At 40.0% G+C, this 12260-nt stretch overlaps 1 protein-coding gene across 5 annotated transcripts; it reads left to right on the forward strand.

Annotated features, from left to right (window-relative positions):
* The first annotated feature begins 353 nt into the window (after window positions 1-353).
* Window positions 354-11933, forward strand: SDF4 (stromal cell derived factor 4). Of its 5 annotated transcripts, none has more exons than XM_077788087.1 (8): window positions 354-504; window positions 1822-2304; window positions 2412-2819; window positions 5653-5789; window positions 6122-6235; window positions 8492-8650; window positions 9430-9605; window positions 10506-11933. In XM_077788087.1, exons 3-8 carry the CDS (start codon window positions 2536-2538, stop codon window positions 10680-10682), a joined length of 1047 nt encoding a protein of 348 aa, XP_077644213.1. In that variant the 5' UTR covers window positions 354-504; window positions 1822-2304; window positions 2412-2535; the 3' UTR covers window positions 10683-11933. The 5 variants fall into 5 exon arrangements, with proteins under 5 accessions (XP_077644213.1, XP_077644216.1, XP_077644217.1 ...); XM_077788091.1 differs by having other exon boundaries at window positions 424-504; window positions 1953-1977; XM_077788089.1 differs by lacking the exon at window positions 354-504 and having other exon boundaries at window positions 754-1911; window positions 1953-2304.
* The last annotated feature ends 327 nt before the right edge of the window (window positions 11934-12260 follow it).

Raw genomic sequence — 12260 nt, forward strand, 5'->3', positions numbered from 1 at the left:
GCCCGTGCCTGGGATGGGCTCAAAACCCACCCCGTGCCACTCCCCGCCGTGGGCAGGGGCACCTTCCACCATCCCAGGCTGCTCCAAGCCTCCATGTCCAACCTGGCCTCGGGCACTGCCAGGGCAGCCACAGCTGGGCCAGGGCTTTGCATTAGATGCTATTTGAGTTCCCTTCCAACGCAAACCATTCCATACTTCAGTAAAAACAGCCACGTACACACAAACGGGAAGTAGGAGGGGATCAAGATGTTAACAAGGAAAAAAACGATAGGGCCGCCAGGAAAACGCCCCTTTGCCCCCTCCCTGCCGGAAATGGCGGCTGCCCTCACCGAAGATGGCGGCTGCGCGGCGCAGTGACTAAACTCCCGCCCCCTCCCTCCGCCCTGGCAGCGCCGGGCTCCGTGAGGGGCCGTGCGGGGCTCAGCGGCGGCCGGGCCCGGGCTGAGCCTCCCCGCGGCCGGGCGGCGCTCGGGGCAGCGTCCGCTCCCTGCCCGGCGGCTCCCGGTGAGTGCGGGCGGCTCCTCCCGCAGCCCCGCGGGGACCGTGAAGAGCTCTGAGAGGCTCCGAGGCGCTCTGAGGGGTTCTGGGGGCTGAGAGACTCTGAGGGGTCTTGGGGGCTCCGAGGGGCTCTGAGGGGTTCTGGGGCCCTGAGTGCTCTGAGGGGTTTCGGGGGCTGTGGGAGATTCTGAGGGGTTTTGGGGGCTCTGAGGGCTTTGGGGGCTCTGAGGGGTTTTGGGGCTCTGAGGGGTTTTGGGGCTCTGAGGGGTTTGAGGGGTTTTGGGGCTCTGAGGGGTTTTGGGGACTCTGAAAGGTCTGTGGGCTCTGAGGGGTCCTGAGGTTTTGGGGCCTTTGAAGGATTTTGGGGGCTCTGAGAGGTTTTTGGGGTTTTGGTGTTACTGGGGGCACTGAGGGGTTTGGGTTCCTTGGTGCGCTATCTGTTGGATTTGGGATTATTTTTCACCTGGAATGGGGTGGGATACTCGGATTTGATGGCTCTGGGACAGAATCTGGGATTATTTTTCCCTGGAATGGCCCCTGTGGTCACTTCCAGGACAGGATATTTGGATTTTTTGGGACAGCTCCTCCTTGCCGCTGTTTTCTGCATGTTTCCATCTCCCCTTTCTCTTGGATCTGCCCCTATAACTTCCATATATTTATTATTTAACAGGCTTTTAAAATGTCTGCCATCAAAAACTTTCTATTTTTGTGTAGGGTCCTCTGAATTTATTGTTGTGTGTAGGTTTTTTACGCTTCTATAGATACACTTTAATATATGCACATATGTATGTTTGTATACATATAAATATATATATTTACATATATATACATGTATATAATTGTTATGTACACATATCTCTATAACATATAAATACATGTATATATACACATATATAAATATATAAACATATGTATATAAATATGTATATGTATACAAGTATATATTTAAATGTATATTATTAAGTTATGTACATATATTTATGTGTCTATAAATAAGCACATATAACTGTATGTATATAAGTAAATTATTAATACTTTATATCGATTATTTTAATTTCTATATGTTCATTAATCACCACTTGCTTCCAAGTTTAATTTGTTTTTCCTATACTTTTCCTTTTAGATCATTTAACCCACAGTGACCTTTTCCTTCAAAGTTTAACTTATTTTTCCTCTTCTTTCCCTTTTAGATCATTTAACCCACAGTGACATCTTGCTTCAAATTTTAATTTGTTTTTCCTTTTAGATCCTTTAACCCACTTTAAGGAAAAGCTACCTTTTCCTTCAAAACTTAACTTATTTTTCCTCTCCTTTCCCTTCTAGATCCTTTAACCCACTTTAAGGAAAGGTGAGCTTTCCTTCAAAACTTAATTTGTTTTTCCTTTTAGATCCTTTAACCCACTTTAAGGAGAGGTGAGCTTTTCCCTCAAAACTTAATTTGTTTTCCCTTTTAGATCCTTTAACCCACTTTAAGGAAAGGTGAGCTTTCCTTCAAAACTTAATTTGTTTTTCCTTTTAGATCCTTTAACCCACTTTAAGGAAAGGTGAGCTTTCCTTCAAAACTTAATTTGTTTTTCCTTTTAGATCCTTTAACCCACTTTAAGGAGAGGTGAGCTTTTCCCTCAAAACTTAATTTGTTTTCCCTTTTAGATCCTTTAACCCACTTTAAGGAAAGGTGAGCTTTCCTTCAAAACTTAATTTGTTTTTCCTTTTAGATCCTTTAACCCACTTTAAGGAGAGGTGAGCTTTTCCCTCAAAACTTAATTTGTTTTCCCTTTTAGATCCTTTAACCCACTTTAAGGAAAGGTGAGCTTTTCCCTCAAAACTTAATTTGTTTTCCCTTCTAGATCCTTTAACCCACTTGAAGGAGAGGTGAGCTTTTCCTTCAAAACTTAATTTGTTGTCCCTTCTAGATCCTTTACCGCACTTGAAGGAAAAGCGACCTTTTCCCTCACGACTCAGTTCTTCTCCCCTCTGTCGCTGTTGGCTCCCAGGGACTGGGAGCAGCCATAAATTCCAGAGCCCCCAAAGCCCGGGATGCAGCGGGGCCGGGCTGTGCGGCGCGGCCCGGGCTGGCTCTCCCTGGCGCTGCTGCCGCTGCTGCTGCCGGCCGCCTGTGCCCGGCCTGCCAACCTGTCGGCGCTGCGGGGCCGGGAGGAGCTGCTGCCCCCCGAGCACCTGAACGGCGTCCGGCTGGAGCGCGACGGGCACCTCAACCGGGAGCTGCCCCAGGAGCTCTTCCTGGGCCGCGAGCGCGAGCGCTTCGAGGAGGACTCCCAGCCGCGCCGCAACAGGAGGAAGCTGGTGGGCATCTTCGCCAAGTGAGTCAGGGAGGGTTAAAAAAACCAAAAAAACTCCAAAAATCAAAACAACACAAAGAAAACCCCAAAAAAACCCCGAAAATATAGACTTTTGGTGGGTTTGAAATTGGGATGAATGTATAAAAATTGGGGATTTCAATGAGGGGAGGACTCCCAGCCCCACCGCAACAGGAGGAAGCTGGTGGGCATCTTCGCCAAGTGAGTCGGGGAGGGTTAAAAAAACCAAAAAAACTCCAAAAATCAAAACAACACAAAGAAAACCCCCAAAAAAACCCGAAAATATAGACTTTTGGTGGGTTTGAAATTGGAATGAATGTATAAAAATTGGGGATTTCAATGAGGGGAGGACTCCCAGCCGCGCCGCAACAGGAGGAAGCTGGTGGGCATCTTCGCCAAGTGAGTCGGGGAGGGTTAAAAAAACCAAAAAAACTCCAAAAATCAAAACAACACAAAGAAAACCCCAAAAAAACCCCGAAAATACAGACTTTTGGTGGGTTTGAAATTGGGATGAATGTATAAAAATTGGGGATTTCAATGAGGGGAGGAGGACTCCCAGCCCCGCCAGAACAGGAGGAAGCTGGTGGGCATCTTCGCCAAGTCAGTCGCGGAGGGAAGGGTTAAAAAAACACAAAAAGAGACTTTTGGTGGGTTTGAATTTGGAATGAATGTATAAAAATTGGGGATTTCAATGAGGGGAGGACTCCCAGCCCCGCCGCAACAGGAGGAAGCTGGTGGGCATCTTCGCCAAGTGAGTCGGGGAGGGAAGGGTTAAAAAACCCCACAAAAGAATCCCAAAAAAATTTTAAAATCCCCCAAAGAATCCCCCCAAAAAATCCCAAAAAACAAACAAAAAAACCCTACAAAAACCCTAACCCCCCCCAAAAAACCCAAAAAACAAAAAACAACAAAAAAACGAACAAAAAAACCTCCAAAAAATCCCCCAAAATACCCCAAACCCTCCCCGCCAAAAAAAACCAAACCCAAAACACCCCAAAAAAACCCCCAAAAAATAATTAAAAAAAACCCAACCAAACAAAACAAAAAACCCAAAAACCAAAAAATAAAAGGGAATTTTGCTGAGATTGAATTGGAAATATTAAGAGTTCAAAATTGAAAATTTGAATTAATATTTTAAAATTGGGAATTGAAATGAGTGTTTAAAAATTGGGGATTTTAATAGTTCCAAATTGAGAATTTCAATGAATGTTTTTAAAATTGGGGATTTTAATGGTTCAAAATTGGGGATTTGAATTAATGTTTAAAATTGGGAATTTTAATTAATACTTAAAAATTGCTAATTTTAGAATTTAAAAATCGGGAATTTGAAGTCATGTTCTTAAAATGGGGACTTTTAATTTTAATTTAAAAATAGGGAGGTTTAGTGTTTCAAAATTAGAAATTTTAGACAATAAAAAGAGAATATTTTCCATTAATGCCTTTTCTTTTTAAGTGAATTAATTTCTTTACTCGGTGGAAAAATATTTCATTTTAACACATTCCAGCATTTTCTTTACTAAAATTCCCTTTTTTTTGGCTTTTTTCATCATTTCAGACACCAGGTGGCAGAGTTGATTTGCATTTAATTTGCATTTTTGAATGAAAACACCTCCAATTAATCCCACGAGGGGGAGAAACTTTCAAAGCTTCATTTGCTGCAAAATGACCCTGAATAAATCGAATTTAATTAAAATAATTCATGAATAAATAACAAAAAAAATTAATTCAAGTAATTAATGAATAAATAACAAATTTTAAAAAAGCGTCTCCCTGGTGGAAAGTGATATTGAAACCCCCAAAATTTGCATTTTTTGGGGTTTTTTTGTCTCTTTTTTCACATTTAGTTGACATTTTAAGGCCAATCATATCTTGAATAATTTGAGTTTCAATCAAAACAACTCAAAGGCAAACTGGGGCTTTTTAATTCTGGGTTTAATTCGAGTTTTGGGTTTTTTCTCCAAAACTGAGTGGGTTGGAGGTACTTTAAATAGAATTTAAAATAGTAACAAAATCTGATTTTTAGTGATATTTTGAGCTACAAGGTATGTTATGAGGTGCTTTAAACAGAATTTAACAAAAAAAAAAAATCTGAGTTTTTAGTGATATTTTGAATTACAAGGTGTGGTATGAGGTGCTTTCAATAGAATTTGAAATGGTAACAAAATGAAATTTAAGTAATATTTTGAATATTTATTTAATGCTCAAAAAAAACCCTCAAAGTGGTAGAAAATTGGATTTATTTTTTATTTGGAAGTGTAATTTTTAAATTAATTTCTCAATGAAATAAGGATTCATCTGATTGGGTTTTCCTGATCACTTTAATCAGGAAAAATTGAATTTTGCAGCTCCAAATCCAAGAAATTCCATGGGGGAAACTCATGGAGAACAAATGCAATGTTGAAATGTGTTAAAAAATAAAAATAATTTTTTTTTTTAAGTGGCTTGGAAAGAGAAATTTGAGAGAAAATTCAAAATCTGGAAGAAAATTTTTCCTATTCTGAACTTGCAGTGACCCAAAATTCCATAATTTGTGAGAAAAATTCCCTCAAAAACATGATTTAATTCTAGGAAAAATAATAATTTCACTGATTAATAAGCTAAATCTTGCTAAATTAAATGAAATTAATTAAATTATATTTATTTAATTCTGAATTAAAGGCTGATCTGTTGCTTGTTTCTCAGAGAGAATCCAAAATACTATTTTTTTTGGTAAATTTCAGCTGAAAAAACCAATTTATTAATTAAAACCCAAGCAAATCTTTCCCTCTTAAACCCCAAATTAAAATTCTATTTATTTAAATTGATTCAAAAATTAATTTTATTTTATTATTTTTAGAGTGGATCGAAATAATGATCAAAAAATCAGCGCCAAGGAGATGCAGCGTTGGATCATGGAGAAAACAGAGGAGCATTTCCAGGAGGCCGTGCAGGAGAACAAAATGCACTTCAGGGCTGTGGATCCTGATGGGGATGGTAAAATCCCCTTTTTTCCCCTGAAAAAAATCACTTTTTAAATCGGTTTTGGGATCTTGAATTTATTTCTGGCATCAAATTTCCATTGGGAATGGCAAATTTGGATTTTTGTGGGAAAGGATGTAAAGAAATGAAAAAAAAATTGGAATAAATTGAATTTTTTCACCAAATTTTATGGTTAAAAAACCACAAAAAATGACAGCTTTTATGTTCTCATTCCTAAAATTCAGTGTGGGGTTGTGATGTTGGAGTAAAAATCTTAAAATTTTGCTGATTTTAAAAGAATTAAATCCAAAATTGATTATTTCAAGTTGAAATTTTCTCAATTTCAGGTCACGTTTCATGGGATGAATATAAAATTAAATTCTTGGCCAGCAAAGGCTTCAATGAGAAGGAAATTGCAGAGAAAATCAAAAACAACGAGGAATTAAAAATAGATGAAGAAAGTAAGTGTAAAATGGGATTCTTATTCTTAAAACCTGGGGGTGAAAAGAAAAATGGGAGGGAAATATTTGGGTTGTGCTGCTTGAGGAGGAGTTAAAAGAAACCCAAAAATTCTGCGTTTTTCCATCAAAAATCTGCTGGGAAAATGAGAATTTTTTAGAGGAATTTTCCTGGTTTTCCTCCTTAATTAAAAAAAAAAATATTAATTTTTCCACCTAAGATTTGCTGTGGAAATTGAAATTTTTAAGAGGAATTTTCTTGTTTTCCTCCTTAATAAAACAAAAATTCTATATTTTTTTCACCAAAAATTTGCTGTGAAAATGACATTTTTAAGAGGAATCTTCTTGTTTTTCCCTTAAATAATTTATTCTAAAATCCCCCAAGAATTAAGTCAAAAGACAAAATTCCTTCATTCATCCTGACCAGAATCTGCCATTAAAGTTGCAATTTTTAAGGGGAATCTGCCATGAAAATTGCAATTTTTGAGGGCATTTTCCCCCTTAAAAAAATCAGAATTTCCTCAAAAATCCCCCAAAAACCGAAGCCAAAATCCAGCAGTCCCACATTGCTCCCGCCACAAAAACTTTGATTTTTACAAGGAATTTTCCTTTTTTTTTCCCCTAAAAACACCATTTACCTTTCCTGTAAACCCCCCCTGCACCTTTCCCTTTCCCTGCAGAGCTGAGTCATTTCCAAATCGCTTGGGTGGCATTTTCCAGCGGTGAAAAAACTGAAATAAAAAATAAAACGGCTGAAATGCAACAAAAAAGGAGCTGAGAATTGCAGGGAAATCACCTGGGGTGGTTCCAGGAACTGCTGAGTCAGCGCCGCTGCACCTGAGCCCCAAAATCTGCAGGAAAATCAAATTATTCAGCCTCCACTTCCTCTGGGTTCTTCTTTCTTTTTTTTTCCTCCTCCAAAAGAGATTTTTAAGGGTTTTTATTTTAAATCAAAAGCACCTCGGGGGTGTGGAGTTCAAGGTGCTTTCTGTAGAAATTTGGATTTCGGGTTAAGGGTTTATTTTAATTAAGATTTTATTTTATTTAATTGATGGATGTTGGTGGATAATTGGATTGTGGGATGAAATGGAGGAGTTCCATGGGATTCTGGTGCTGATTTTTCTGTTCCTACGTCACTAAATTTAATTTTTCTTGCAGCAAAAATATGGAATTAAATATAAATAAATAAATAAAATACAAATAGAACTAAATATCTGCAGGGTTTAGGCTTAAAAAAATAATTGATTAAACAACCAAGAGCTTGAAATGAAGGGGTTGTGACAGATTAAACCCTAAAAATGGATTGGGACAAAGTATTAAAAATTGGATTGGGACAACTGAAATCCTAAAAATTGGATTGAGACAATTTAAATGCTAAACATGGGTTGGGAGAACTGAAATTCCTAAAACTCGGTTGTGCCAAATCCTAAAAATGGATTGGGGCAATCCCAAGATTTGGGATGAACTGAAATCCTACAGAGGGATTCTGCCAAATCCCAAAAAAGGGATGGGGGCAATTCCAGAATTTGGGATGAATTGTGCCAAATCCCAGAGAATTTGGGATGAATTGAGCCAAATCCCAAAAAGGGATGGGGGCAGTTCCAGAATTTGGGATGAATTGAGCCAAATCCCAGAGAATTTGGGATGAATTGAGCCAAATCCCAAAAAGGGATGGGGGCAGTTCCAGAATTTGGGATGAATTGAGCCAAATCCCAAAAAGGGATGGGGGCAGTTCCAGAATTTGGGATGAATTGAGCCAAATCCCAAAAAGGGATGGGGGCAGTCCCAGAATTTGGGATGAATTGTGCCAAATCCTACAGACAGATGGGAACAGTTCCAGCCCTTGGGCTGAGCTGCATCCCAAGCTGCACGGGTGCAGCTGCAGCCTGTGGGCCGAGCTGCATGCCAAGCTGCACGGGTGCATTTGGGCCGAGCTGCATGCCAAGCTGCACGGGCACATTTGGGCCGAGCTGCATGCCAAGCTGCACGGGTGCAGCTGCAGGCTGTGGGCCGAGCTGCATGCCAAGCTGCACGGGCGCAGCTGCAGCCTGTGGGCCGAGCTGCATGCCAAGCTGCACGGGCGCAGCTGCAGCCTGTGGGCCGAGCTGCATGCCAAGCTGCACGGTGCAGCTGCAGGCTGTGGGCCGAGCTGCATGCCAAGCTGCACGGGCGCATTTGGGCTGAGCTGCATGCCAAGCTGCACGGTGCAGCTGCAGCCTGTGGGCCGCGCTGCGCGCTGAGCCGCCGGTGCCGTTGCAGCGCAGGAGGTGCTGGACAACCTGAAGGATCGCTGGTACCAGGCGGACAATCCCCCCCCGGACCTGCTGCTGAGCGAGCAGGAGTTCCTGTCCTTCCTGCACCCCGAGCACAGCCGCGGCATGCTGCACTTCATGGTGCAGGAGATCGTCCGGGATCTGGGTAAACTGGGAGTTCTGGGAATTGTGTCCGTGGGCTCCATGGATTCCCATTGTATCCATGGATTCCCGGGGATTTTTATGTGGGTGTTGGGAGGGAATGGTCTGCTGGAGTTCCTGTCCTTCCTGCACCCCGAGCAAGCCGCAGCTGCAGCACTTCATGGTGCAGGAGATCGTCTGGGATCTGGGTAAGCCGGGAGTTCTGGGAATTGCACCCATGGATTCCCATTTTTTATGTGAATTTTGGGAGGGAATGGTTAGGTGGAGGAATTGTGTCCATGGATTCTCATTTTTTATGTGGATTTTGGGAGGGTTTTGCATGGAATAGTCTGGTGGAGTTCCATGGATTCGAATTTATGTGGATATTTGCACAGCCACGGCTGGGACCTGGGTAATCCAGGATTTCCTGGGAATTGCATCCATGGATTCCCATTTTTCTGTGGGTATTGGGAGGGGTTTGGTTTTTTGCGCAGCTCAGTAGGAAATTCCCATTTCTACATGAATTAGGTGAATATATTTGAATTTTTTGCACAGATCAGGAGGAAATTCCCATTTTTACAGGAATTAAATAAATCTATTATAAATTTTTGCACAGATGAGTAGGAAATTCCTATTTTGATGGGAGTTAAGCAAACCCATTTTAATTTCTTGTACTTTTTAATGGGAATTAAAGAAATATAATGAAGGGAATTAAGTGAATTTTTGGCACCAGTTGGGAGGAAATCGCTGTTTTTCCGAGCTCACTGATTTGAATTTCTGTGTTCCCGGGACCGCGGCGCCCAGACCAGGACGGGGATAAGAGGCTGACCCTGCCCGAGTTCATCTCGCTGCCCGTGGGCACGGTGGAGAACCAGCAGGCGCAGGACGTCGACGACGACTGGGTGAGGGACAGGAGGAAGGAGTTCCAGGAGGTCATCGATGCCAACCGCGACGGCATCGTCACCATGGAGGAGCTGGAGGTCGGTGCGCGCCTTGGCTTTGCACATGTCAATAATTCACTCACAGCTCCGTTTTCTATTCCATAATGGAGTATTTAAACTTAATTTTCATTTCACGTTAATTTCATTTAAAATCCGCCTTTAAAAGCGGCATTAAGTCGCTTGCAGTTCAATTTTTTTATGAAAATATGGAATATTTTTAATTTCATTCTGGATATATTTCATTTAATATTTGATATCATATATATATGTTTTATACATATTATATATTATTTGCATAAATAAAAGTACATAATATATAATATATATTTAAATAAGTATTGTATATTATGTATATGTATATATGTTATATATATGTATGCATATTATATACATATTATATATTATTTGCATAAATAAAAGTACATAATATATAATATATATTTAAATAAGTATTGTATATTATGTATATGTATATATATTATATATATGTATGCATATTATATATATATTATTTAAATATATGTGATATATATGATATATACTATGTATTATATGTTATCTATATTATATATTTAAATATATATTATATATTGTATATATTATTTAAATATATATAATATACATGTTATACATTATATATCATATATATTATTTATAATATATCTTACATTTTATATGTTTGATATACTTCATTTAAGATTTGATTTAATATTTGGAATATTTAATTTTATTTTAATTTCACATTAGTTTTATTTAAAATACAGCTTTGAAAGCCTCAAAAATTGAGTTACAGCTCAATTTTTTATAAGTATTTGATTTAAAAACGGAGGATTTTGATTTATTTTCAATTTCACATTGGTCTCATTCCAAATGCACTGTTAAACCCCTCAGAAGCGCCGTGACAGCTGAATTTGTGGTGAAATCCCCGTGTTTTCGCAGGAGTACATGGACCCGATGAACGAGCACAACGCGCTGAACGAGGCGCGGCAGATGATCGCCGTGGCCGACGAGAACCAGGACCACCAGCTGGAGCTGGAGGAGGTCCTCAAGTACAGCGAGTACTTCACGGGCAGCAAGCTCATGGACTACGCGCGCAACGTCCACGAGGAGTTCTGACCTTCCTCCCCTTCCGGAACTCTCTATCCGCTCCGCCCGCCGCCCAAACCCGAAAATCCCGGGGCGGCGGCGGGAGTCGCTCCTGGCGCTGTGCTCCGCGGCTCCTCGCGGGGAGCTCCCTGCTGGAAAAACGCTGGGAATTCCTGCATTCGGGTAATTTCCCTGTTCGGTTTGGGGTTGAAGGCAGCTGGAATTCTGGGTGGGGGAGGATTCTGGAATATTCCCTGGTTTCCTTCGGCTGCTCATCCAGGGGATCCCAAATAAAACTTGGTTTTTGGTGGAGGAATGTTTGTCCTCCACGCCCAATTCCATTTGAGAATTTCCTTAAATTTAGAGAAATTCCTTAAATTATATTCCCTTGTTGCCCCCACAGATGCTGATGCAGGGAATCCCAAATAAAACTTGGATTTGGGGAATTTTGGTGGTTCCAAGGAATGTTTGTCCTCCACACCCAATTCCATTTGAGAAATTCCTTAAGTTTAGAGAAATTCCTGACATTTATTCCCTTGTTGCCCTCACAGCTGCTCATACAGGGGGTGCCTATTAAAACTTGGATTTTGGGAATTTTGGTGGTTCCAAGGAATGTTTGCCCTCCTGGGAATATCCACACTCAATTGCAGTGTTTTTCTCAACTACCTGAAGAGTTGTTGGGAACTAAATGGAATTTTTTCAGGGAGCTGTAGGGAAGAATTTATTTGAAACGTTACAGAAAAACTTTCTGGAATTAAATAAATAAAATAACATTATTTAAAATTAAATTATTATAAAATTACATTTTTTGTTGTTAACATCCGCACTGGCAATGGGAGATTCTGGATTTATAAAATCAGATTTTGGCCAAAAATCAAACAATTGGGAAGTTTTTTTGGTAATTTAAGCCGTTGGACAGAGCAGTGGGAATTCCCATGGAGTTTTATGGCTGCTTAATTAAAATTCATTGCTAAAATTAATGAGCTCTGTGCTATTTAATGCTGTTAATGAGCTGCTGATGATGATATGGGGGAAATTCCAGGCTTTAGGTGAGCTCTAAAAAAGCAACTCTGTCCCAAATAAAATTGATTTTTTCCTCTGCTTCCAACTTTCCTGGGAAAAACCCCTCTTTGGTAAAGAATTCCTGAAACGAATGAGATGTTTTATTTGATTAAATTTATTCTTAATATAATGTAAATACAGGAATTGCTATCCCTCTTTCTCTTTTCCTGCTTTATTTGATGTTTTTATTAAATTCCTTGGATAAAATGTTTTATATACTTTTTTTGTTTGTTTTGTTTTCCATTTAATATTTCTCTCCATGCTTTGGAAATTCTGCTGCTTTTAAAGTTTGGTGGGGGGCAGGGGGGGTGGGGGGAAATAAGAGGAATAAATTCCATGGATAATCTCCAATAAAATGAATTTAAACACAAAAATTCCAGTAAAATCAGCTGATAATTGTAATTTATCTATTAAGAGATTTTTAGGACACCATCCTAATTTGATTTTGGGATAACATGAGCATGGAATCTCTAATTTCTCAGTATTTTCTAGAGTCGGTGAAAGTAAAGCTGGATTCCAAGCAGCTGGAAAATTGGGATCCTGGAT

This window comes from Lonchura striata, chromosome 24 (assembly GCF_046129695.1).
Source record: "Lonchura striata isolate bLonStr1 chromosome 24, bLonStr1.mat, whole genome shotgun sequence".
In the NCBI taxonomy this organism is placed as follows: Eukaryota; Metazoa; Chordata; class Aves; order Passeriformes; family Estrildidae; genus Lonchura; species Lonchura striata.